This window comes from Rosa rugosa, chromosome 4 (genome assembly GCF_958449725.1).
Source record: "Rosa rugosa chromosome 4, drRosRugo1.1, whole genome shotgun sequence".
Taxonomy (NCBI): domain Eukaryota; kingdom Viridiplantae; phylum Streptophyta; class Magnoliopsida; order Rosales; family Rosaceae; genus Rosa; species Rosa rugosa.
The window spans coordinates 366,184-392,169 of record NC_084823.1 but is presented as its reverse complement, the minus strand read 5'-3'; the positions used below and the strand labels follow the sequence as shown (position 1 = coordinate 392,169).

General features: G+C 37.2%; 5 protein-coding genes across 6 annotated transcripts; 3 read left to right on the top strand and 2 right to left on the bottom strand.

The window, feature by feature from the left end:
- The first annotated feature begins 6,221 nt into the window (after positions 1-6,221).
- On the top strand, positions 6,222-8,143 carry LOC133745229 (transcription initiation factor TFIID subunit 13-like). 2 transcript variants are annotated; one of them, XM_062173262.1, is made up of 6 exons: positions 6,222-6,411; positions 6,628-6,765; positions 6,890-6,927; positions 7,028-7,087; positions 7,187-7,261; positions 7,755-8,143. In XM_062173262.1, exons 2-6 carry the CDS (start codon positions 6,657-6,659, stop codon positions 7,896-7,898), a joined length of 426 nt encoding a protein of 141 aa, XP_062029246.1. In that variant the 5' UTR covers positions 6,222-6,411; positions 6,628-6,656; the 3' UTR covers positions 7,899-8,143. The 2 variants fall into 2 exon arrangements, with proteins under 2 accessions (XP_062029246.1, XP_062029245.1); XM_062173261.1 differs by having other exon boundaries at positions 6,223-6,411; positions 6,647-6,765.
- A 221-nt stretch (positions 8,144-8,364) lies between these two features.
- Positions 8,365-11,504, bottom strand: LOC133746378 (dnaJ protein ERDJ3B). The gene is made up of 9 exons (XM_062174549.1): positions 11,019-11,504; positions 10,775-10,910; positions 10,403-10,517; positions 9,830-9,946; positions 9,490-9,576; positions 9,175-9,234; positions 9,008-9,085; positions 8,816-8,887; positions 8,365-8,714 (listed from the first exon to the last, which is right to left on the bottom strand). Exons 1-9 carry the CDS (start codon positions 11,242-11,244, stop codon positions 8,556-8,558), a joined length of 1,050 nt encoding a protein of 349 aa, XP_062030533.1. The 5' UTR covers positions 11,245-11,504; the 3' UTR covers positions 8,365-8,555.
- Positions 11,505-11,729: 225 nt separating this feature from the next.
- Positions 11,730-12,683, top strand: LOC133745812 (large ribosomal subunit protein uL6m-like). Its single transcript, XM_062173947.1, has 2 exons — positions 11,730-11,830; positions 11,975-12,683. Exon 2 carries the CDS (start codon positions 11,975-11,977, stop codon positions 12,281-12,283), a length of 309 nt encoding a protein of 102 aa, XP_062029931.1. The 5' UTR covers positions 11,730-11,830; the 3' UTR covers positions 12,284-12,683.
- Positions 12,684-14,494: 1,811 nt separating this feature from the next.
- On the bottom strand, positions 14,495-16,254 carry LOC133706452 (ADP-ribosylation factor-like protein 2). The gene is made up of 5 exons (XM_062131990.1): positions 16,104-16,254; positions 15,898-16,008; positions 15,612-15,774; positions 15,302-15,382; positions 14,495-14,970 (listed from the first exon to the last, which is right to left on the bottom strand). The coding sequence occupies exons 1-5, from the start codon at positions 16,166-16,168 to the stop codon at positions 14,833-14,835; spliced, it is 558 nt and encodes a 185-aa protein (XP_061987974.1). The 5' UTR covers positions 16,169-16,254; the 3' UTR covers positions 14,495-14,832.
- A 5,806-nt stretch (positions 16,255-22,060) lies between these two features.
- Positions 22,061-25,481, top strand: LOC133706886 (transcription factor MYB11-like). The gene is made up of 3 exons (XM_062132433.1): positions 22,061-22,556; positions 22,811-22,940; positions 23,900-25,481. The coding sequence occupies exons 1-3, from the start codon at positions 22,424-22,426 to the stop codon at positions 25,017-25,019; spliced, it is 1,383 nt and encodes a 460-aa protein (XP_061988417.1). The 5' UTR covers positions 22,061-22,423; the 3' UTR covers positions 25,020-25,481.
- The last annotated feature ends 505 nt before the right edge of the window (positions 25,482-25,986 follow it).

Here is a 25,986-nt window from a genome sequence, read left to right as displayed (position 1 = left end):
TCGAAGTTTGACCGTCGGCTCGAGGAGGAGGGGGGGTACATGCAGAAAACTCTCCGATGCCTAAGTCAGTACGTTTCTTAGTAGTGGAGTAGAGTGAATTGGAATTCGATGCATTACCTTGACGTCGAGCAGCCTATTTATAGGTGTACCTTGGCGTGGGCTGCAAGTAAACTTGCACAGCAAGCCGTAGTGACTTGAGCGGCACGCCACCATTAAGGCCGTATTTACTCCTGCAATAACCGTCACTTATTGGCGGCCATGATTGTCATACTGAATGTCGCATTTATCGTCGCATTTACAGCTACATTAACCGTTGCATTTACTGTTGTCATTACTTCTCTTTAATTGCCTTGATTGCAGGGTCAAATTTATTGACCACCCCCACAGTGCCCGGGTCTTGGGTGTCCAGATCAGTGTTGGTTGAGCCTTCTATAATTGCCAGATTTGCAGAGGACGCCGAAGATGATGGTGACCGAATTTTGTGTATGGGTGTCCAGATCAGTGTGGTGGGCCGTCTTTGGGCCCAAATCCGAGCCCAGTTGTTGCGCTGGATTTCTTCAGGAATCTGGGTCCCAAACGAGATCTGTTGCCTAATTTTTGTTTAAGCTTTGCTACTTTTACTATTTTAGGTGTGCTGCGATTATTTTTGGGTAAATTGATCTTCCCTACACTCTATGAAGAGTCTTAATACAAACACATTGTGAGTACTACAATTGCGACTCTTGGTGGGCAGTGTGTTTTAAGCTGGGACAAATTTAGCCTTGATTGGTCTGCCAATCTCTTGCATACCCAAATTACAGAGTTTGATGATTTGATTTACAAATCTTAAGGTTGTGACAATGATGCTATTATTGGTAATTATCTTGAGGAGGCTGAGATTTTATTTTTCAGTTTTTGCTAAGTTTTCTATAAGTAGAGAAATATCAATACATCAAGGCTATGCTGAGCAATATAAATAGGGGAGAGTTAGACATCAAAAATTATCTTTCAGACCCTGAATCAATTTCGCAACTCTCTCCCTTTTCTCTCAAAGTTTCGACCTCCTTCCTTTGAAGCCGTGAAGAAAGCTCCATCATCTCTATCACATCCTTGCCGTAGCCTCCTGTTAGCCAAATAGCCACCCTCAAGTATAAGGGGTACAAATAATAGTATAGGGATTTATGAAAGGTTGTCGAACCCACGAGGAGTAGATTCATTTCACTAGCTAGGGTGTGAATCTAAGAAGAGTTAGAATATGCAGATGTACAATCACAAACCTAAACACAAGGAAATCTAGGTTCATGGTGAGTATGTGCATTATGGTGATAGTGAAATTGTTTGTTGGATAGAGTGGTGAACCAAATTAAAATAAATGCTCAAATGTAAACTAAACTACTCTAAACTAAACTAGTAATATAATGGATGAAGTTAGGGGTTGGATTGTCTACCACTAACCTCCCTTGCAAGTATTGAAATTCAAATACAAGTGATGCTATTCTAATTTCCCAATTACCCTTTTGCATCCGGATAAGACTACAAAGGCTTAAACTCTTTTAATGTTATCAATTCCAACCGGATAAGTCTAGAATTAACTACCTAAGAACAAATCATATTACCGGTTAAGTCTCAATTCATTGTTCCTAGATGCATAAAACTTTGAGTTTAGATAATCATGCAAGCAAACCAATCCTAGATCTAGGTGATTTTAACTCACAACCTTCAGATGCACATAGAGGATGCTATCATGCTATCAATGCTCAAGGTTAACTACTCCTTAAACATGTTTTCATGAGATGACAAACACAACACATTCAAAGTAGTTAAGTTTGAATGAATGCATTCACTTCTTGAATTAGCATATGAAGATGAAAATCACAAATAACTTCAAATGTAAATTAAAACATCAATTCATACAAAACCCTAGCCCCAACAAAATACTACTCACTCATAATTACATATACTAACTTCATAATCAAATTAAACACCAAAATATAATCTAGAGTAAAAGGGATAGAGTTGGCTTAGTGGTGTGTCAGATGGTCCCCAAGCTCACGTCTTGGTGGTGATGGTGGTGGTGGTGATTCCCTCTCCTTCTTGCTCTTGAAGAGTTGATGATAAAAATTAGTGAAGCTTGTATTATGTATTGTGTGAATATGTGGAGTAGATGGAGACAATGATGATAGAAAAGAGAGTGGAGAAATGATGTAGTAGTGGTGGTGTTAATGGAGGTAGAGGATAAGAAATGGTGGTGGTGATGGAGGAGATAGAGTAGTATGGATAGTATGAATTTGGATTTTGGGAGGTGGATATGGAGGTTTTATGAAGGAGATGAAGAGAGAAAGAAGATGTAATGGGGTGAAATGGGTGATGTCTCTTCCTTGTGAGAAGAGATGGTTATATAGAGAAGAGAGAGAGGAGTAAAATGATGAATGGAAGCAAAAGGGAGTAGCTCAAGCATTGTAAGAAGTATGGAGGTGGAGTATGAGAGTAATAATAGATCCTAAAAATAAGAGAAAAAAGTATGGAAGAGATGGAGTAAAAATAGGGAAGTAATGATGAGCTATTAGAGTGTAGAGTAGAAAAATATGGCTAAAGGAGAAGAGAGGAGCATCTAGCTCTTTATTATGCAAGGGAAGCATGAAAATGAAGAGTGTTGGAGTGGGTTTGGGTAATATGGAGAGAACATGATGATTACACCGTAAAACATGGAAGATTTTTGGGTGATGATGGTGGACTTTCTTCTCCTTTTTTCCTTTAATTGAATCTCCACTAAGAATTCGGAATTGGCCTTTGACTTTTTCATACTAAATATTCCTTGATAAGTGTAGATCATATTGGTAAAATTTCAGAGCTTAGTTCATCGTGGTTTGGCCGAAAATTCTGCCGGAATCCATACATGTCCGGTTTTGCAGTTTTTGTCTTTTAGTCAGAAAATTGGACCAATCTTTTGAAGGCTTTTCACTCCGAACTAGCTCTTTAACTCTGCATAAGAAATAATCCTTAGGATGTCTAGAATGGATCTGGAAAGTTTCAACTCATTTGGAGTTCGTTTGGTCAGGCTTCCGCCCCTTATTCCTTGTCTAGCTTACTTTCTTCTAGCCGGAGTAGAAAAATGTGCTAAGGTTGACTTTTTAGTGCATTTACATGCTTCTCCATCATTTCCTAGCATGATAAGGAAAAGATAATAAATATATATAAATAAACACAAAGGTTAAGTAAAAGTACAAGATTAGGGGAATAATGAAATTAGATTAGTCAACATTAAATTGGACTTTAGAACAAGTAATTTCCATGTTTTAGGGCACAAATATATATATGAATTATGATCCAACACCTCCATCCTCTTGAAGTTCATCTTGCGTTGTTAAAGTTCTTCAAAAGTGTATCCATGTCCATCTTTATTTTGTTTTCGGTTTCCTATGTTTGTAATTCAGAACATCTTCTTGTTTTGTTTTGTTGGATTCGAAACTTTGTAAGATTAAAGCTTATGTAGTTGATTTTAATTTTCGAACCATGAAGCATGTGATAACGTTTTAGATTACAAATTGCGATTTCAAGGTATGCCTATGAATGATTGTTGGTTTTGTGCTTCAATTTATCCTTCATGTGTTTTATGTTCTTTGGTTGCAACCTTAGAATTAAAAGCATGTAATTGTTTCTAGATTAAGATGCTATCGTTCTAGGTCTTAATTCACAAGTAGAAAACTTTTGAACTTAAGTAAATCAATGATGAGTTTTGCATGCTTGTATGGCGTTCCAACTTGTGTGTTTTGCTTAAATCAATCACGCTTCCACAATTGCTTAATGCGTTTATATATGTTATTGTTAGTGAGTAGCGTTCTATGACTAGTAATGCATGTTTAATAGGCTTAGTAATGGTGCGTTCATCTTGCTAAGTAATTAAGGGAAGTAATAAGAACTTTGTATGCGTTCATCTCTGTTCTTGATTGATTTCTTCCTATGACAAATTTTGATTCATGATTTCTGTTTGATAGCTTGTTTAACGTGTTAATGGTTGTTAATTAAAAATCTACTATCTCCATTCACCTATTTCTATCTTGATTCTTGGTTTGATTGATCAACTAGATTAGATTTTAATTGAAATACCTTGAACCCCCATATATTATTTTCGTAAATACTTGTGTACATAAATTTATATTTTGTTGCATTCTTTGATTTAATTTCGTATACTTTGTTTACAATACTCATTTGTTTGACGTTGATTTAAGGAGTACCCTCAATTCCCGGCTTGAACGATACCCTACTTACTAATACAGTAATACTACAATCTTCTACAGGGTTAATTTGGGACACTCATTCTGAGCGCACCAGCACACCAGTACCGTAATTCCAAAATCCACGGATCTTTTATCTGTGATTTGCATAAATTGGTGAGTCCCCGACTGACAGAGTCAAAATTCAGAATCGGAATCAGAGTTCTTTTTCGGAGAAGAAAATGCTAGAAAAGCTGGACCTCTCGGGTCACCCTAGACCTGAGTTTATCATATGCATTTTCCAATCCTGTGTGGCGGGTGGGTCCACCAATTAGCCACAACAGCACCCACAGCCACGTCATCCTCTCACAGCTACTTAAAGGTGGATTTGAACTTATTTTTTTGCCTCTTAAAATTTTCATCATCTCTCTAGAAATGCTCTCTCTGTACATTTCATCTGTCTGTAAATTTTGCGTTCTTGATACGAATACCTAAAACCCTTTCTCCTCATAATTTTTCTTTCTCCCTACCCATCATCCCTTTATTTCTAATTACCAATACCATCATTATCATCTTAAAGAAAGGTTCTTTCTTTCTTTCTTGCACAAGAAGGATCAGTGACTTTGTACCCAGAACAAGGGCGAGTGAATACTTTGAACAAGATGGTCTAGAAGAAATGTTGGAGAGAGTTCTCCTTATCCAGCCACCGAAGGAGTTGGCAGAGCTTCAATTGGTCAATCAACAATGGCGACGTCTTATATCATCTCTAGAATTCAGCAAAATGATTCTTGATAAAGATGCGATTTTTCTGGTATGCGACAATGCTATCCTTGTTATTCCTGTTTGTTCTTTATTGGAAATCAGTTATGTGCCAATCTATACTCCTAGAAGGTTCCCTCTCATTAAATTCCCAATCGTTGGCATTATCGGTTCGTGTGATGGCCTAATTTGTTTGATTGATGCAACCCAGAGTCTTTTTGTGATCAACCAAAGAAACCTGAACTATAGAACTGTGATTAGGGATGAGCTCATATTCAGAGCGTATGGATTGGGATGGCAGGTCAAAGACTCAGTTCGTTCTCATGTATTAGTGGTGGTTGACTGCCCATTCCCTCATATTCAGAGGTTGAGGACTCTGAATCTGTAAACCAATCAATGGAGCCACTTGAACAATGACTCTCAAAAATTTGGTTGGTCCTTACCTTCAATATCAAGAAACGCTGGGGTTTTTGTGAATGGCTTCTTTGCTTGGCTTGGAAAAGTGAATAGGGATGATCATGTGTTTCAATCCATATATTGTAATCTAGTAGGAATCCTGGGTCAACTAGAAGTCAAACTTGTGGAAATGACAGAAGAGTATGTTTCAAAATTTTGTTAGAATAAAGAGTATGTTTTGATGTTTAGTTTTCTATAACCTTGACGCATGAAAACGTTTTAGGATTTTTCATATTGTAATTTGCGATTTCTTTATGTGTTCTTGGATGTTTGTTGATTTTGTTCTTCAATCCCACCTTTCATATTTTCGTGTTCTTTGATGGCCAGCTTAGGATTCGAATTGCATGATTGATTCCAAATTAAGATATGCTAGCGTTCTAGATCTTCATGAGCACTTTTAAATCAACGGTTAGATGACATGTGAGTTGTATAGTAAATATTTCAACTAAAATTGGAACCACTCATCTAACCGTTGAGGCGTTGATTTGAAAATCCTCAATGAATCCTCAATGAATTCTCAATTTAAAATTTTTAATTAAAAATATTAATTTATATTCATTTTTGTTCAATAATATGTGTAAAATACGGAAAAAAATGTAAAAATCGTGTATAGTACGTGTATAATACTTTTGGCTTCAAAAGTACGGAAAATTTAACTAGTCCCTTTATAAAATACGAAGTACGGAAGTATTTTTTTAAAAAACGTAAGTATGTATTTTATTCGCTTATAATACAAAAAATTACTACCCAAGGGTAAAGGTTCTGGCCTATAGGAAAGGAATGGGTTGATTTAAAAATGGGACGAAGTGTTTCATTTTATAGGCCCATGTAGCGAAGAGGGTGATGAATAGCATAAAAGCAGAGAAGAGCAAAAGACAGTGTCGGATAAACTGGGCATAAAACTTTCCTTTCGTCGTCGCTGCTTACTTGCCGTCGTCATCGTCGATGCAAGTCTCCTTATTCTCCTGCATGGCATCTGTCAAACCAAACCCTAATTAAGTCGGTAAGCGCTCCTAATTTCCTCTTTATGAATAGAGCTCACTACTTTAGCTCTCGGTAAGGAGCAATCTGTGTTCTCTTGATCTTGAATATGTCTGCTCATTTTCAGCCTTTAATTTGTATTTTCTTTGATAATTTTATTGAACTATCTTCCGAATAAAATAAAAGAAACTTTGGTTGTTAATCTGTTATTGAAATAATTAGATAATGTGAGGCACAGATTCTATTATTGTTCACAGGTGAAAGAGGATGAGCAAGTCTTCTGCAGGGGAAGGTACATCCTCAAAAGCGAAAGCTGGAACCTCACAGCCGGCGGAAACTTCATTTAAGCGCAAGCGTGGAGTCTTCCAAAAAGAATGTTAGTTTTCCCCTTTATGCTGCCCTCCTGTTACAACCACTTCAGCCTTTTGTATTCGGTTGAATTACATATTTGCCTGTAATTTTCTTATGGATTTTGGTTAAATCTTTTGTGCATCTTACAGTGCAGCACATGATGTATGGTTTCGGAGATGATCCCAATGTATGTAGCTTCTATGTAAAACACTGAAATTTTAGTCTGTTCTCAGCTTGTCATTTTACTTCTTCAATACACTGATTGAGTACTTCTCTGTTGCTGGCAGCCTCTTCCAGAGAGTGTGGCTCTCATGGAGGACATTGTGGTTGAATACATTACAGATATGGTAACCACACTTGAGCTAGTTGATATATATTAGGCTAAATATGGTAAGGTAGGTATTGTTGTTTTAAACAAGTAAACCCAACTATGAAACTTTCTGCAGGTACATAAAGCCCAAGATACTGGATCAAATAGGGGAAAGCTATCAGTGGAGGATTTTCTCTACCTAATCCGCAAGGTATCTTATATATCCTAAACCATGAGAAGTTTGCATCCAACTTCTATTTTACAATCTGGATTTAGAAATTATTTATTTTTTATGTCAACTAGTTCAGTAGGACATATACAATCGTCGGCTTGGAACACCTTTTAAGAAGAAAGTACTTTAATTGGAATATACCATGCTCTGAACAGGATGAAAATAAGGGATTTATTCTCCCCTAAATGTAATGGTTAAAATAGTACAGGCTAATAGTATGTCTCTAATATCAAATGTTGGATTGTCCAAAGACTTTAGAGTTTAGAGTCAGTTTCTTTTTGATATCTTGATTCAAGTGCTTGAATTCTCTCCTATGTAATGATCATTGACCTAAACATAATCTTTGGCTTAGGATACTCTTTAGCAGTTACACTTTTCTATAACATGTTACCTGATTTAAGTCTAGTATCAATCTTACTGGTTATCTTCTTCCCGGATAGAAGAAAAAGACTAACACAACTACTTCCTTCAGGATTCTCCAAAACTTAACCGCTGTAAAGAATTGCTGTCTATGAATGAAGAGCTAAAGCAAGCAAGGAAGGCTTTCGAGACAGATGAAGAGAACCTGCGGAAAGCTTTTGAGGCGGATGATGATAAACTGGGATCAACAGAATAATATCTACTGGGTGTTCTGTTTAACTTTCCTACAGATTAGTATCTTCTTTAGGCTGATGATTTTGCTGTACATCGTATGTTTGGTTAAACAAATCTGACTATGATGCCTAAACTTAATTCCCTACTTGCACACAGTTGGTTTGATCCCTACTGTGTTGCTGAAACTTTGTCCAAAACTTGGTCCTTTACTTTATATGTTGGACATTTTCATGTCCAAGGAAAATGGCCAAAGTTCCCCTTATTGAATTAGACTGAATATGATGCTTCAGGAGTGTTGGCCTCTTTTATGAGGAGACACAAAATGCATGCGAACACTAAACATATAATTCTTCTCCCAAAAAAAAAAAAAAAAACACACTAAACATATAATTCATTATGTTCTTATAAATGCCAAACAGAGAACGGATTTGTTGGTGGAGCAAATAATTTCACTTCTTTAGGATTGTCAATAAGAAACAAAGAGTAAGTATACGAAAGAAGGGTTTAATCACCAAAGGCATACATCATAGAATACTAGGACTACAACAAAAAGATCTTTATAAAATGTACTACTTGCTATCTAAAAAAAGAAGCTGCGGAGGGCTTCTTAATTTCTTTTTCACTTTTCTGTACTGGCCTCATCATGTTACAAATTTGAACCAACAAAAATGTCCCTCATCTAACCAAGAACAGCTTTGATCTTTGTCTTCTGCTCTTCTGTTAGTGAAGTGGGGAATAGAACCTCAAATGTGACGTATAAGTCTCCTTTCTTTGAGTGGAAGTGCAAAGGCATCCCTTCCCCTTTGAATTTTCTGACTTCCTTGGGCTTTGTAATTTTCTGCGTTGTTACGAATGTAATGTTAATTATAGCCTTCAGTCATATATAAACCAAAAAAAAAAAATTGCCATGATATATTGAACATATAGGAAGTATAAAACCTTTGAGCTGATGTCCACCAAATGATCATCAAGGTGTTTAATGGTCTTCTCAAAGCCAACCAGAGCTTGAACCTATAAACAAAGATCAAGGTCCTTGTGTTAATGGAACTTATTTGATTGAAGATAACAATAACAAAACAGAAATGAGAACATTAACTTAACAAGCAAAATTTAGTGGCACTTATATCATACCAGTGTGATAGTGATGGTTGTATGCAAGTCATTGCCTTCCCTTCTGAACTGGTCATGAGGTGCCGTGCGGATACGAAACTGTAGAAACAATGTAGTACTTATTGTCAAAATGTGGTTCATGGATAGTACAACTTACTAAACCAAGGTGGTAAGTTCAAAGCACTTACTTTTAAATCACCAGGTTCTCCATCAATTATGGGTTCACCATCCTCATAGAAAACCACCTCCTGCAACAAAGATTAAGCAAATAAAGTTACTACCTAAAAAAAAGCATATATTTCAGTAAATATGGAATGATACTTTTAAGTCTTAAATTAGGCATCGGCAGAATCAAATCACCAACATGCACATGAAACAGAACTAAATAAATGGAAACATAGGATTTGATTTTCTCTGTAAATGTACAAGGAAGAAGTATCCCTTGTTAACTGATATAACCAAGTTCCAAATCTTGGAAGAAAATATGAAGAATGAAAGCTTACTTGTCCATCTTGCATCCCTTTCTCAATATCAACAGTGATGAAATATCCCTCCCTTTCATATTTAAAATTGTTACATTGTTCGCAGACCTGAAAGAGCATAATAGAGTATTCATTAAGGTTAATATAGTAGCATAATCGGTAAAAGTAAGTCACAGACAAAATAAATAAACTGTTCCATGCAAAAGAGGGGGCATGCTTGTGAAAACTCTTTACCAAGAATGGAAGAACGACTTCTTTATTCAGCTAAATATATGGTCATTCTCTCCAAAAAAAAAAAAATTATGTTTTTTTTTTTTTAAAATCATATAGTGAAGGAAGAAATGTTTGTTCGAGCATATACCTGTTCCGTCATCTGTTGGAACATTCCCGGACCGATTTGCCTGTGATAGACCTCATTTCTACAGTTACAACGTCTCTTTCCTGGTGCTGGCTTTATAACGTTCTTCTCCCTCCAAACCTGACAAAGCCCACATAAGAAGTCATGCATAAATAAAAAGATCAGACCATCAGCAAACTTAGTTTCTCCTTTCACATTATAAGAAAAGACATAGATAAACAGTAACCAGATCCCCCACCCTACGCACACACACATACACAGATTCCATGTTAAAAGAAGCAACCAATACTGTGTACAGCTTCAGTAATTCTAAGCATGACGTGTTCAGACAAGGCTTTTACACATTTGATTCAGAGGCTTACAGACTTGGCTCTTACACACATTGTCACTCAGAGGCTTACAGGCTTGGCTCTTTTTTAGCTAGAATTAGCTTATGGCCCATGATTTGGATACTTCAAATGTAGCAAATAAACATATTTCCAAATTGTAGGTGAATGATTTCATGTCAAATTGTATTACAATGCTTAGTCTGGAATTCAGAAAGCCATACGGTACAGAGCCAGAGAAGACAGTTACCTGCAATGAACCTCCCATATAGAGGTCTTCCAATGATGCATCCAATTCGATGACTACATCATCGCCCTTGACGATTTTATCTTCCTCTTCAGCAGAGCGTCCACCACCAAAGAAACTAGAATAAACCTTGAAGGTTTAGATATGGCCCTCAAAACCACATAATTTGTAAGCTAGATTACAGCGAGCAGCAACCTCACTTTTTTTTAAGTGTTTAATTAAAGACACAAATAAACAATATAAAAATTTACTATTTTCAGTTCCGGTTGCTGCTAACCCTTACATATGAGCAATTAATAAACAGAACAGAAGAGAAAAGCAAAGTAATAGTAAGCAAAAAAGTGGTTCAATTGCATTAGAGAAGAGGAAACATACTCGGCGAAGATGTCATTGATGTTCATTCCCATGCCTCCACCACCTCTTCCTCCACCGGCGGCGTGCTGTTTGAGACCGTCTTCTCCATACCTATCGTAAATGCTCCTCTTCTCACTATCGGAAAGCACCTCGTAGGCTATGAATGAGAAGAGGAAAGAAGACGATGAATAATGATACAGAATCAATCAACATATATTGTCGATAAAGGCAGAGGCAGAGGCAGAGGCAGAGGGGAGCATATTACCATTGTTAATGTCTGCGAATCGTTGATTGGCCTCCTCATTGCCCTGGTTCTTATCGGGGTGGTACTTCAAGGCGAGCTTTCTGTAGGCCCTCTTGATCTGCTCGTCGGAGGCTCCCTTTGGCACCTGCAGTATCTCGTAATAGCTCTTCCCTGCAATGGCCGTGAGAGCGTGGCACAGAGCGCACAACAGAAGCAGCAGCAACACCTTCCGTATTTGCTTCGCCATTGCAGGACCAGGATTTGATTGATCCAAATCCAAATCCAAATCCAAATGCAAATCAGGGGAGGGAGGGGGCTCAAGCTTGCTTCGATCTCCCCCACTCAAAACAAGTTTGGATCCAATTGGTTGGAAACTCTCTCTGGCTGGCTGGCTCAACTGGGCCTGGAGGAGGAGGAGGAGGAGGAGTTGAGTTCGTTATGGAATTCAGGACTGACTCTCTCACTTTGTCAAGGTCCCCAGGAATCCCCCCATCTGCACTTCGAAACGTGTTTTCCTCCAAATTGGCCAATCACCGTAAAGCCTATGGCTGTTCCCTCCAATGGTTCTCTGCCACGTCTTTCTCTCTTTTCTTTTCTTTATGCGTTTACCTCCAACCGGAGACTTGACTACGGGTCAATATTGGGCCGGGTCTTGTGGGCTGAGCTCCACTAGCCCATAAACTCAATCACGCAGGCCTATCCTATGAATGCAAAGTCCTTGCCCTTATAGGCTCCAATGCCCAACACTCTTTTTTAAGTGTACTGAACGAACCCAGCTAAACCCTAGCCTCCCGACGCCGGGAACGACGACAACGGTCACTGCAGATTTGCAGGTATGTATGTCTAGAAAGTCTTGGAGAAATATCAATTGCTAGGATCATAGTGTTTGTTAGTTCATTCCTCGAATTTCCTACTTTCTGAAAACTATTCAGATCAAATACAAGAAAGGTTAATTTCATTGCTGTCGTGGTCAATAGATGGAAGCTCAATTTTTTCGGTTTCTAAAGATCGTGGGAGTGGGGTACAAAGCAAGAGCAGAAGCTCAGGGGAGGCTGCTGTATCTGAAATTAGGCTACAGTCATGAGGTTGAACTCACAGTCCCTCCTGCGGTTCGTGTATTCTGCTTCAAGAACAATGTGGTTTGCTGCACCGGAATTGATAAGAACAGGGTGCACCAGTTTGCTGCTGCCGTTCGCAGTTGTAAGCCACCTGAAGTTTACAAAGGCAAGGGCATTATGTACATTGATGAAGTCATCAAGAAGAAACAAGGAAAGAAGTCCAAGTGATCATTCAGTCTATCTCAAACTCAATCCCCAACTATCTTTGCTTCTGAGTTCAATCAGACATTCCTCCGGTGCTTGGGATTTGGTTGGTTTCTTTCTTTCTTTCTTACTTGCTACTAAATAAGCATCGAACAAGCATCACTCTCCCCCTTCTGCTTCAGCTGCGTTTCATATGGATGAACTGGGAGGAGGTTGTTCTAGGGGATTTAGCTTCTAGTGTTTGTTTATGTAATCGAAAAAACAAGCATTGAGAAAGTTTTTGCTTGTCTTGAGTCTTGAACTTTTATCATGTTGCCATTGAATAGGCCCAAGTCATTAATAACGAGATTGTTCTGTATTATATCCCTACCCTATATCCCTTACCAGCTCAGCCACAATCTATGAATCCATTCCATTACATGTGTCACAGGTTTAATGCAATTATAATTCTGACACTATAGTTGAAAGGATGTTCAAATTAGAGATCGAGGCCTGAAAAATTTAACACTTATGATTGTGCTTAGTGGATGCCCATTTTTTTCTTCCTTTGCTGGTGTGATGTGTGTCTTCAATCCTTGGTACTTGTAATGCTGCAGTTCACAAAATCACAAGTTGTGTCAGATACAAATGACATGTATAAGTTGAACAGTTGAACTTATCAAGTTACTGAAGCGATCTAGTTTTGCTGACAGATCCATTTTGATAAAGGAAAGAAGAAGAAAATATCTTTCTTTTGGGCATGCCTGCCACTTCAAACAATGAGTGTTCTAATCCCATCAGTTCTCCATGCCATGTTTGATACTTCACCAGCTTCTTTTTTGCCCAATACTACACCAGTTCAAAACAAAACAAAAAATTGGCACTATTTCTGCACTTTAGATTAACAAGCCAAGGAGATTGTTTGCAAAGTAATTGAGCATCAAGGATCCGGTAATAATCATCCAACATCAGAGTTCGCAATATGAGCTTATCAGAAAAGAAGGTTCACAAAATAAGAAAGATCAGCCACAAGTCCATTCATCAATAAGCTACCACATTCAAAATGAGACTGAATGGATTTTTAGTCATCTACAAATCGATTAAACACAAGATGAAAATGAGAGAACTGTCATAACAAACTACTCATTTTCCTAGCGAAAGATGCCCCAAGGCCTCAATGGTCCAGAACAGAAAGTTTCATTTTCTTAGGTTCTTTAGCAATACGAGATCCATTGTCATTACCTTTCACCATGACATCAGTTACCGATTGCATTTTTTTTTTCTTTTTCGAATTCTGCATATAGTTTTCCAATGCAAGAACCATCTTATCTTCATTCCATCTTTTCCTCTTTTTGCGACTACTCTCAGATCGTTGTTTTTGTCTATTGACATGGGGCTTGCATGATTCTAAAGTCTAATACTCCAGTAACTTGATTATCTCTTTGCTCAACCGCCATATCAGTACGGACCTCCGGCTGCTTTTCCATAAGCTCTATCCTTTCCAAAGATGTTCGAAAGCTTAATAAAGAATGGATATCATTTGTTTCTTCAACCCTTTGCAGATTACCAGCAATAATAAATATGAATTCATTGACCTGTACTTACGAATAAAAACTTATTCAATTTACCTGCACATTCATATCCCATGCCAGTAAGGGTGTGGAATCATTAGCAAACCATACAAAGATTGGTACCCACTTCAAATACATATTAGGACCACACTGAAAGCATTAAGATATAGAAAACCACAAACAATTATATGAGATTAAAATTAAGGCAGCCGGAAGTTTATGTTGAGGGTTCCATTGCCAATTAAGAGAATCCAGAAATGTTTCCATTTTGGCTGAAACAAACGGCACAGTAGCAACCACTTGAATCTAAATTTTGTTCTACACTCATAATACATCAGTCCCAGGTTTCCTTCTGTATTTTGAGGGGTAAGAAAATTCAGTAGCATAAATTTTGAGGAGTTTCCGACTGAATTGAAACAGATAGAGCAAAGTATAAAACCTTCCAGCACACTATAATAGCCTTCTAAGCCATAAAATCAATATTCTTAGCAAATAAATCCAATAAAACTACTAAAACAACATAAGACCCAATCCATAAGCACAGAAATAAACGAGCCTGAAGTTTTGTGGAGTGCTATGCTGGAAGTTGTTACCATGATTTCAAGCATCCTTACAGTAGAAGGTTCAAACCGAAACTTTTCTATTTTCAAGACTGCATAGTGTTCATTTAGGACAAGTTCTCTAGTTGCCAAAAATAGCGCACACAATTTTATTTAACACAATGTTACCTCAGCCCATCTAATGCTATGTGAATGAGGTAGAACGCTGAGAAAAAAATACATGTTGATTAGTTTTCAGATTTTGAACTTCAAAATGATACGAGTCTCACATTTGAGCCATTCCTGAAACGATGACTCATTATGTGTAAAGACAGACACACATACATAAACACCCAATTACTTCAACACAAACTGGAAACTCCAGTTTACTGCATATATACTTGGATGATTGTCTAGTGTTCACTGAGAAAATGACTCAAGTCACTCAACACACTAACAAATGTAGAATTACTGAAAACAGGCATTAGTCAAGCACATAGATCCGAGAGGCAATGTCTTGGACCAACCAATCAAATCCCTGAAGCAGCCCCTCACCCGTGTATGCACTGCAGCCAACAATATTCCAGTGTCGAGTTTTATCCATAGCCTCCAAGTTCAAAACCTAGACAAGTAAAATATAAACTATATTAGATACTCATGATTGAAAGAAGAAACATTCACATTGATATCTGCATATAAATTGGTTTCAACCAGATGGAAAATAATCTCGAAAGGTTTCAAACAATAGTGCTGCATATAAACTCCCATAGAAATGATGAGTAACCCTATTGCATGTTATTTTCATTAACAGTGAATACAACAATCTAAAGAACAGAGGCAGAAAAGAATGAAGCTGTTTCTGGGTGACTGATAATCAAGGCATACAAAAGCCAAGAAACATTCTAACAAACAACTACATTCACCAATCAATACAAGCTAGCCTAGAGCCTTACCTTGGCAATTTCTTGTGGAGTAAGGGCACCTTTTATGTCCTGCTTATTTGCTAGTATCAGTAAGGACGATCCTGATAGCCTCTGTCATATGAGCAAAACAAGTCAGCATCGTAGAACAATTCACGATGAATAAACAATTTCATAGAAACTCCCTCACAACATGCACAAATATGAGACATTGATGAACTTATAAGAAACATTAGTAGAAGGATAAGAATAAGAAAGGATCGAAATATGAGACTAGGTAAAGCAGCTGAGAAACATTATGGTGTTTAGTTAAGTACCGAGCGAAAATCCAGATTGCATTTACCTCTTCCTTCAAAAGATTATCAAGCTCCATTTTGCAGTCATCTAATCTTCTAAGATCAGAACTGTCAACTACCCATACGAGACCATCAGTTTGTTCAAAATAGTTTCTCCAATAAGATCGTATTGTTTTTTGACCCCCCACATCCCATATGTTAAGTGTATACCTGTCAAAATAAAAACAAACAACATTTCAATCGACCATACCATGGTAACGGAATACTGCATTTGAACAACAGATAGAAAGAAGAAGAAGAAGAAGAAGAAGAAGAAGACGAAGGAAAGGTTACTTTTGGTAAGTGAGGGTCTTGATGTTGAAGCCGAGGGTGGGACTGACGACGCTGGTGTCCTCCCCATTAATCCTCAGCACAATCGTAGTTTTTCCAGAATTGTCAAGCCCGCTGCATCATCATCAACATCAACAAAAATCAAATAAATCAGGCATTGAATTTGAATTCTCGTATTGCTCTAAAAAACAAGGTAAGGTAAGACTTACACCATGAGTATACGTATTTCTTTCTCCTTCCTTTTAATTTTTCGAATAATGCTGAGAAGACCCATTTCAGATCGATCGAGCTTCTGGATATCTACCAATTCCAACTTTGCCCAAGACTCTACAATCTACACTATACACTGTCAGCCTTTCGTTTCAGTGGGGCGCAGATGTTGGCCTTAGTCACTCTTTGGCGTTAACGTTTGTTTTGACTTTTGAAAACCAAAGTTCAAGGGAACAAAAAAACCTGAGCTCTCCCCAATGCTTTTTTTTAACGAATATGGTTTCGATTTCAACAACCTGAGCAGTGGTGGATCCAGGATTGAAACCTTGGGTGGGTTTGGGTTTCTTAAAAAAAAAACACAATATATATATAATTTCAACGGCGCGAGAGAATTTTATTATTTGAAAAAAAAATAATACACCTAGTCAAGGGGCATAGTGAGCCTTACCCTCAAACGCATATCTATACAAAACCAAAGAACAAAATCAGCAGTAGATGTCTGACTCGTATTACGGCAGATGTCAATGAACTTTGCTCTATAACTCCTTGGCTAATCATACGTTTGACTTGTATCTGCGAAATAATTGTAAAACTGGGTAAGCAGAGACATGCCATGAAGAATGAAATGTCTTATTAAGCTAGGCTCAAGTCTCTCAAGCCCACAGTTTCTGAGGTATGTCTATGACTTATTACAGTGTTGAAAAATATGTTAGGATCTTGATTATATTGTGGCAGAAAACAAAGAAAAAGAAAAGGGGGAAAAATGTGCAGCGGTATATAAAGCCAGGTACAATAAGTTTTGTTTGAATAATGTATTCTTCTCAAATTGGCTGGAACTCCATAAGTATAGCATGATCGAAACAAGTTAATACTTGCTGAGAATTGGTTTTCCAAACATGAATTCGAGCATAACAACTCCAAAACCATACACATCATTTTGATTGTATAATTTGTATTAGGAGATATATCAATCACTCTGAGTGCTATTTTCCACGCTAATAATCTTGGAGGTTAAGCATCATGTTTCCTCTATTTCTATGCAATAAAGAAAATTGCTACAGAAAAGAGTAATCATCAAGACACGTATCCAATCCTACATGTACATCCAGATCATTCCAATTACGGCGGCAAGTCAGGCAACTAGTCCAACTAAAGTTCTAAACTAAGTAACTAACAAACCAATCCAACATTCCCTAAACAACCCAGATTCATTAAACTAAGGAATCACAAACAAATAACCTAGATTCGTCAAACAATCCATACCATTTTCGTAAGCAAGTTCCACCGCAAATAACTCTACCGTCATCATTCCTCTCTCATCGACATGCACACAGAACAATCCTCAATCCCTGCTAAATCAAAACCCACGAAATTGAATTCGACATCAATCCTTAACCCTAAAATTTGCCCCAAATTGAATTGATTAAATTGAACAAAATTGAAATCATACTTACATTGAATTGATTGATTGCCCCAAATTGAAGAAGAAGAGTAGAAGACAAAACTATGGATCTAACATCTAAGGTTTGATCTCTTAGAGCAGTATAGTACGTGAGAGACTGAGAGGGAGTGTGAGAGTCTTCGTCGGGGACTCGGGGTTTTTGTTGTCTGGGACTTCGGGTGGGCTTGACACTGGGTATTACAGAAGAAAAAAAAGGAGTATACATATAGTTTTTTTTTTTTAAGCCCAAAAATTTCGGGTGGGCTTGAGTCTCCCAAGGGTGTACTTGGATCCGCCCCTGAACCTGAGCTCTCCCCGATACGGCCGACCAAATATCGCTTCATACAAAGTTACAAACTCGAACTTCTCCTCGATCTCAATATCATCTCACGTGCACGCCATGTGATTCAGTGATTCGGTTTTGGGCTAAATACAAATTACTACCCTGTGGTTTAGGTCCAAAATCAATTCAGTCCCTGAACTTCTAATTTCATCAAAAACACCCTGCACTTTCAATTTTGATCTAATAGGTCCAATTTGTTAGTTTTCCGACAATTGAGTTATTTAACTTGTTAATGTGGCTCATATATGGCCTATGTTTTATGATGTGGTGTCGAGGTGGTCTGCATAGTCAATTTAGGAGTGAGTCCTACTATTAAAAATAAATAGTTTTTCAACAAATAATCCAACTATAACTTGAACCCATAACAGAATATTAATGAATTGGACCTATTAGATCAAAATTGAAAGTGCAGGGGTGTTTTTGATGAAATTAGAAGTCCAGGGACTGAATTGATTTTGGACCTAAACCACAGGGTACTAACTAGTATTTAGCCCTTCGGTTTTTACTGACTGTGCCAGCAGATATTTCGAGCTTTGGGCTAGAACATCCAAACATACAGTTGGCCCGCCACTGCTTACCCAATAAATAGGTTGGGGTCTCACTGTCTCTAAAGGGATTCATGTCTCCTAACAATTCTTCTTTTCTTAACCTAAGACATTGACACTTTTTGCTAGTTTGGGCATATTTGAATTCATCGTAATAGTAGAGACTCATATTATTATTCGGGATGTCATCTTGAGGTTTATTGTAAACTGGGGTTTAGGTACTATGTCATCCCCATTGTATTCAACAGTTTCATCAGTTAAGACTTAAGGGCAACCGCACCAGCACCAACCCTTATTTCAAAAAGGAAAAAAAAAATCATAAAGGACAAAGGAAATTTTTTTATAAAAAAAAAATCGTATTAAAGCAAGAGAATATATTGTCTAATTTCAACTTTGTACAATCTCCTAGCGTTCTTCGAAAATTAACCATTCAATATAAATAAAGTACTCAACAACAATTGATTCCATACTGAAAAATTCATCTAAAACGTACTAGGACTCTAAATTGACGTGACAACTTGAGTTCATTTTGAGTTTGAGTTGTTTTTAGCGAGTTTGAACTATTAAATGAAACAAACCAAATTTAAGCTCTAATATATTTGGTTTATAAAGCTTATGAGTTATTTCTCGCATGAAATCACGAGATAGCTCGAACTAAGCTTGAGTTCGGCTAAGCTCGTCGAAAATTGGCTTGTTTGCTCAAGCTTTTATGAAATAGCCAAATTTTAATCTTCTCTTTTTATAATTATCATTAATCAAATATTTATTTATTTTACTGTTGCAAAAATTAATGAGATAAGGTATTGTAAAATTTATTCGAGTAGAAATCTTGTAAACAAAAAGTTGTCGCATGAATTATTAAGACACATATATACGATCAGGCAAAGTTTAAAAACCTAGAAATTACAAAGAAACGTCGGAAACTCTAAGATAATAAGATTGCAGGTGGTTATAACTTATAAGTAAATCCAACCAAGGTTAAGCTTAAACTCGTCAATAAGACAAAACCAAGCTCAAGTTTTGATAAAAGTTTGCAAACCGAGCTCAAACACGTGCCACTCATTATCTCGACAAAAGTCAAGCCAACTCCAAACATCTGATACCTAAGTTTAGCTCGACTCGTTTTTATCCAAAAAAAGAAAAAAGATTTAGCTCCACTCGTTTATAGCCTCCTGATAAGGAGCTGCGTATACTGACACTCATGTCGATTCCTTAATCTCCCAACTGAAGATTTTGCGATATTTGTTAGAGCATGTGTGACAGATTATAGTAAATGGGGATATTAGATTCGATTAGTTTATAATTTCTCTTATTCAATTTTATTATGAACTAGAAAGAAACACGACATCCTAGTATTAATTATTGAGCTGCATCGGGTCCTCTTGTTTCTGCTTACATGACAATCTAAGAATCTAAGATGCGCGTACGCTCGGTCGTGTCATTAGCGATGGATATTGACAACACGTATATGTTGTTGCATGCATGCTGAGCCTGCAGGGTCGGATGAAAGCAACAAACCAACTAATTAATTAACTACAAGTCAATTGGTAATTAGATCGAACTAATTACTTTAATTGTTCTTAAGCATGTTCGCCTTTTTTTGTTTTATATAAGAAAATTAACAAAGGCCGGCCGTTAGCTATAGTAAACGTGTTGCGTCGCTGTCAAATCCCGAACTGCTAAAACCCCAAATCCTACATAGTTAACTAAGTTCGTTACTTGCTAAGTACAATATGCATGTGTGTGTAAATGCATACATACTACGTACGTACAGATTAGTAGCTAGCTAGGCAGCTTGCTTTATAATCTTAAAAATTATTTGGACTAGGCCTAACTGTGTTGTACTTTTGTAAATGCGCAATGAAGCTGGTCAAAATTTATGGTATCCAACAAATATGCATCTATTGGAGTATTGTACGTAGCTAGAGACTCTATGTAGTTTCTAGAGGCTAGACAGTAGAGTCTTCCTCAATCACTGCTCGGAAAATTTGAAAAACTTTTGTCAATATATATATTACAATTTGATCGAGAATTCAGACTTGAAGCAATTTTTCCTTTTGTACCTTTAATCTAAATTTAAAGTTGGCTGATCAAAGTTTTCTAGATCAATCTCTGTTACTAATGACTTGGAGATCGAATGTACCACTCTTACTTTCCATATCATATAAATATGAAGAGCATGGTCGGATTGTATTCATAGTACGTTCATACGAGACATAGATGCATGCATGGCAGTTTCTCCAGCCTTTGTTCATGTAAAGTTTCTCCCGATTTTTCGGATTCATTCCCGATGACCTAAATATAAATTCAAACATATTAAAACACAGATTTGTATGAAAGAAAAATCCATATGTCGTATTAGGAAGGCTTGTACATGACCTTCGTTTCGGTGCTCAATGTAATCTACTTCGTGCTCTTACAATAATTGAGGTAATTAAATTAACTTATTCCTATTTTTGGTTGGGTTAAGATTAATTCATATGGTGCTTGAAAAAGTGACTCCAACCTTGGTGGTTATGGGGCTATTTTTCGTGACCATAGAGAGAATTTTCTTAATTAGTGTTTTTTCTTCAAATCTAAACATCCATTGAAATCCTCCGTTGTTCTTAATTTTCTTCGCTCTCCTAATTTAGTGTCATGGCAGCTTAGAATTGAGTGGATGGATTGTTTGCACTGCATTTCTCAGATGCATTTTCGATCCTCACATATCTTTCGGGAAGGTAACAAAGTTGCTGACATCTTAGCAAATCATGGTACCACATTAATAAGCATAGTTTGATGGGATTTGATTCCTCCGTTCATTGTTTCGGCTTGCAATAGTGACCGTTTATATTTTCCTCAATTTCGTTTTCATTAGATAGTTTTCTTTAATATATAATGTATTCTATTATGAAGGGTCTGGCTTTGTCCCCCTCTTATTGCATGCATCTTTTTTCTTTTTTTTTTAATAAAATGGGATGGTAAGGAGGTTTTTTGCCTCTCTTAGCCCTCTTTTTGAGCAAAGAAAAAAAAAATGGAGCTGCCTAGCTAAGGCGCAGAGTTTGCGTTACATTTGGCAACTGCATGGGCATCAGCGGTCACGAATAGGCGATATAGCTAGATCACTTGTAGATTTGAAAAGTTTCAATTTCTACAAAGTTAATTAATTCGTGTTCTAGCTAGCTAATTATTAATTGTTTAGCACATAAAAGTAATTAAGTACGTAGTACTACAGTCTATAGGCCGCTAGGGTACTTACGTGTCTAGGGGTGAGATAATAAAGTCAAAAATAGATTGGTGAACTAATTAATGAGATTTTGGCGGGAACCGAGAGCTGATGCATTGACCTGGAGGTGGAGGTGGAGGTGGAGGTGGAGGTGGCGATCGAGGAAGAGCGAGAAGGAAGCTAGGGAGGCGCATTACGTAGATTTATGGATGGATCATGGGTCAACGTGGGAGATGCAAAGCCCCTTCACGAGCCTCTCGACAACGGAGAGGCCACGACTCTGGTATTCACTTCTACGCAGTCGTGGCACAATCTCACACCACACCTCAACACTATCTCTAGCCCCACTCGTATTTATGTCATCTGTGTCCTTCTCGATCGATCATGTCTTTCTTTCTTTTCTTTGTAAATCACGTACTTTTATGCACCTATTTAGGTAGCCTGTCCTCACTCTAAAAGTATACATATACGTACTGCTCATCTTAGTGAGTATATCTATAGCTGCTCTAGCTCAGTGGTCATGTACCAGCTAGCTGGCCTAGCCTAGCCTGCCTAGCTCTTCTAACTTAATTGCTGCCGCAGCATGCGCGCTTCTATGTTATAAATTATATCATAAAATTTGATCAAGCAGGAAAGCTTCCCGGCCTATAGCTCTCCTCGATTCCTTGCTTAGCATTTACTGGCATTGCTGGGCTCTATATATAATCAGTCTTGTATTATATAGAAAGTGCATGACTAGTTTGATCTGCTGTAATATATAATAGTAGTGATCTGTAGAGACAGAAATGGGGAGGGCTCCGTGCTGCGAGAAAGTTGGGCTGAAGAAGGGGAGATGGACGGCAGAGGAGGATCAAACCTTAATCAACTACATCCATGCTAATGGGGAAGGCTCCTGGAGATCATTGCCCAAGAATGCAGGTAGGTACCTTAATCACCTACATATACTCACAGTATATATTTGTAACTAAGCTCATTATTTAGTGTTAAATGTCTGATCAATCAGCTGTTCAGTTTAAATTAAGGCTCGCTTACATTGGCTTAAATATTAATAATTTTTTAAATTATTATAGATCGAGGTAGTTTTCCAGCAGCAGCTACCTGATCATCATATAAATATCTCCTGTTAATTAACGTACAGCTAATAAAGTGAATGTGTTGTATATATACTGAAGGGTTACTGCGGTGTGGGAAGAGTTGCAGACTGAGATGGATAAACTATCTGAGAACTGACTTAAAGAGGGGAAATATTACTCCTCAAGAGGAAGATATCATCATCAAATTGCATGCTTCTCTGGGAAATAGGTATGTACATATACATGTGTGGGTGTGTACGTGCATTTCTTGTACTACTAGCTGCTAGTACGTACATACTGTTCTCACTGGCTCGCTATTACCTTCTCGATCGGCCGGGCCTGCTGTGTTTTTAACCTTTCCCTTGCCTTGCTTGCAAGATTTTATATTTATATGCATCAATATTTGTCCATCAATAGTAATTTAGGAAAAATTCTATGATACATACCCGTATCTCATACATACATTTATAAATAAGACAACAAATTTGTTGTCAAAGTAGTAATGTTGAGTCATATTTTGTGTAATCTTAGTTCTAATAATGGTAATTACACCATATACAACCTTGTTACAAGTTCTTGAAAAAAATATGTTGTCAATATTATAATTTTTGTTTAATTATATGTAAATAGTGTAAATGAATCATATGATAACTTTGTTCTCAATATTGTAATTTTAATTCAAATAATTATAATTTTTGTTTAAATATATATAAAATAAGTGTATAATAAACATCACAATACCATAGTTTGTCTCGTAATTTAGTATACTAGAAACAGCTCTAATAATCAATTATTGTAGAAGATAGTGCGGGTTTGTACGTTTTTATGTCAATATCGGCAAATAATTAAACAAATAAATTTGCTTTTGTCTGTTAGTTGTTACATATTCTTAGGAATAGACCGACTTCAATCAATTTAAGGTGGTTATTCATCTATTCGGTGAAAAGCTATGTATGATGGATTCTTTTACTTACCTTACCTACTGAATCATTCTTGCTTTGTCGTACTCCTACTGATTAGTTATTGCTATGACAAAGACGTTAAGACTAAACGTACATACATGCGAGTAACATCCTAGTTCGCCCCCTAGTTCACCAGAAATACTTTTTGCGTCGATCAGACTATTAGTGTATAGCTTATGTAATTATATGCATCATTAACTTTTTACTGTCAATTACGTACTTGCAGGTGGTCTTTGATAGCTAGTCAATTACCAGGAAGAACAGACAATGAGATAAAGAACTACTGGAACTCGCACTTGAGTCGAAAAATCGAAACTTTCAGGAGACCTCTTAATATGATGCATATGGCTACAGCAGCAGCAGCTAGTAGCAGTAGTGGCAGCAGCACCGCAGCAGATGTTCAAATGAACATGGGGATGAAATTAGGGCCTCCAACATCCAAGCGAAGAGGAAGAGGCGGTAGAACCAGTCGCTGGGCCATGAAGAAGAACAAAATTTCGTACGCTTCTACTGCCATTAACCACCAGTTGGATTGTACTCATAAAGATGATGGATCGGCAACGGTGACAAGCTCGTCATCAATTAATATGTGTCCCCCTCCACCTCCTTCAGCAGCAGCAGTTGCAGCTGGCATTGGACAAAAAGAAACACAAAATTTAGGCGGAGGAGGACCATCTGATTGCTCAGAAGGCAAAATTGATGGCGGTGGGGAGGTCGCTTTCAATGACTTCATGATGGACGCCGTCAACGAAACAATATTGGATCCAGCTGGGGCTCGGACTTTAAGTGGTGAAAGACAAAGCGATGATAATGATATCATGGGTGTTATTAGGGATGAGGATACCGGCAAACTTTTATGTGGTCCAAATAAAGTGATGACTACTTGTACTGCAGCGGCAAGTCATGAGAAGGAGCATCAGCTCGATCAGATTAGTGCTACTAATTTGAGTTCATCATCACACTCAAATTCAAAATCAAGTTATGGAGAAGCAGAAGCAGCTGCATTTGATGGGGAGGACTGGTATAATTCATGCTCTAATTACTCAGCAGGTTCAGCAGCTGCTACTTGTAATTTTGATCAGCAGAAGCAGCAGCTTGATGGAATGAATGGAACATTGGATGATGAAATGAGATGGAATTGGGAGAGTGATATCCATATGCACGACTACTTATGGAATATTGATCAGAAAGACGATGAGAATATACTCTCTTGGTTATGGGAGCATCAGGCTGCAGAGGATCATCATGATGACCATAACAATAAATCGAGATCAGAGGCCACTCTCGACGATGAACATGTCCCAGCTGACAAGCATAATGCTATTCTTGCTTGGCTTCTATCATGAGTTACGTTCAGTTAATTTTCTACCTACCCTTTGGATCCATCGATCTTTGTTTCTTTAGTTTTCTTGCTTCCTAGTTTTTTTAATAAGTTCTTGCTTCCTAGTTATCATATAAAACAGCATAAGCTTATAAGGTAGCTAGCTAGCTAGTTTTCTTTATTTTTTCTTTAGGTTGCGGAAATCATCAGAAAGATCAAGCAAGACAAAACTTGCTAGCAAGACAGTTCGTAAACTAGGCTCATAAAAAGTTGTACCATAAATCAATTGATTAGGTTTGCTGCTTCAAACTTTCAGTATTATTCTGTACTAGCTCTAGCTTTATGTAAACTAAGGGACGGCTTTTCCCTTCCGGTGCGCAACTGTGTAAGGACATCACAAGTCATGAATGTTTAATTTATATGCATGCTATGTATACCTTTCAGCTTTAATGGATTGAAAAAAAAGTCCACATCGTTTTGTTTTCTAGACGAGAGAAACGTAAGCTATAAAAAGGAAATTACCACACACACAAGATATATATTTTGATCATATTTGTGAAGATATAAAACCTTAAACCTTTCAAAAACAAAAAAAACTTCTCATAAATGGCAGAAAGAAATCAAATTTGTAATCTCTAGTACAAACATTATTTTGTTATATATTGGTACAATATCAAAACAAAACAGTCATGATATCAAATGCAAAAGTATGAAGATTGTAATTGTGATTGCTGATTACGAAATTAGAAAGAAAAAAAAACGTGAATTATTACAATCCTATATTACATACACCATACAGTCATATCATATACATAAGTATTGAGATTGTCTTTATGATCACAGAACGAAAAAGACGTGAACTGTTACAATCCTATGTTACAAATCATATCACTTACAGAAGTCTACAAATTGTCATTATGATTGTTGATTACGAAATTAAAATGAAAAAGCGTGAACTATTACAATCATATGTTACACGTACACACCATACT

What these genes read in the sequence shown, in the direction of transcription:
- LOC133745229 (XM_062173262.1), top strand. Translation starts at nt 6,657, where the DNA reads ATGAGCAAGTCTTCTGCAGGGGAAGGTACATCCTCAAAAGCGAAAGCT. An exon ending in TTGAATACATTACAGATATG is followed by an intron (nt 7,088 to 7,186) that starts GTAACCACACTT and finishes AACTTTCTGCAG; the next exon opens with GTACATAAAGCCCAAGATAC. An exon ending in TTCTCTACCTAATCCGCAAG is followed by an intron (nt 7,262 to 7,754) that starts GTATCTTATATA and finishes TACTTCCTTCAG; the next exon opens with GATTCTCCAAAACTTAACCG.
- LOC133746378 (XM_062174549.1), bottom strand. Translation starts at nt 11,244, where the DNA reads ATGGCGAAGCAAATACGGAAGGTGTTGCTGCTGCTTCTGTTGTGCGCT. An exon ending in ATCAATGACATCTTCGCCGA is followed by an intron (nt 10,518 to 10,774) that starts GTATGTTTCCTC and finishes GGTTTATTCTAG; the next exon opens with TTTCTTTGGTGGTGGACGCT. An exon ending in TGGTGGACATCAGCTCAAAG is followed by an intron (nt 8,715 to 8,815) that starts GTTTTATACTTC and finishes GTAACAACGCAG; the next exon opens with AAAATTACAAAGCCCAAGGA.
- LOC133745812 (XM_062173947.1), top strand. Translation starts at nt 11,975, where the DNA reads ATGGAAGCTCAATTTTTTCGGTTTCTAAAGATCGTGGGAGTGGGGTAC.
- LOC133706452 (XM_062131990.1), bottom strand. Translation starts at nt 16,168, where the DNA reads ATGGGTCTTCTCAGCATTATTCGAAAAATTAAAAGGAAGGAGAAAGAA. An exon ending in GAAATACGTATACTCATGGT is followed by an intron (nt 16,009 to 16,103) that starts GTAAGTCTTACC and finishes ATGATGATGCAG; the next exon opens with CGGGCTTGACAATTCTGGAA. An exon ending in AAGACCCTCACTTACCAAAA is followed by an intron (nt 15,775 to 15,897) that starts GTAACCTTTCCT and finishes TTATTTTGACAG; the next exon opens with GTATACACTTAACATATGGG.
- LOC133706886 (XM_062132433.1), top strand. Translation starts at nt 22,424, where the DNA reads ATGGGGAGGGCTCCGTGCTGCGAGAAAGTTGGGCTGAAGAAGGGGAGA. An exon ending in ATCATTGCCCAAGAATGCAG is followed by an intron (nt 22,557 to 22,810) that starts GTAGGTACCTTA and finishes TATATACTGAAG; the next exon opens with GGTTACTGCGGTGTGGGAAG. An exon ending in CATGCTTCTCTGGGAAATAG is followed by an intron (nt 22,941 to 23,899) that starts GTATGTACATAT and finishes ACGTACTTGCAG; the next exon opens with GTGGTCTTTGATAGCTAGTC.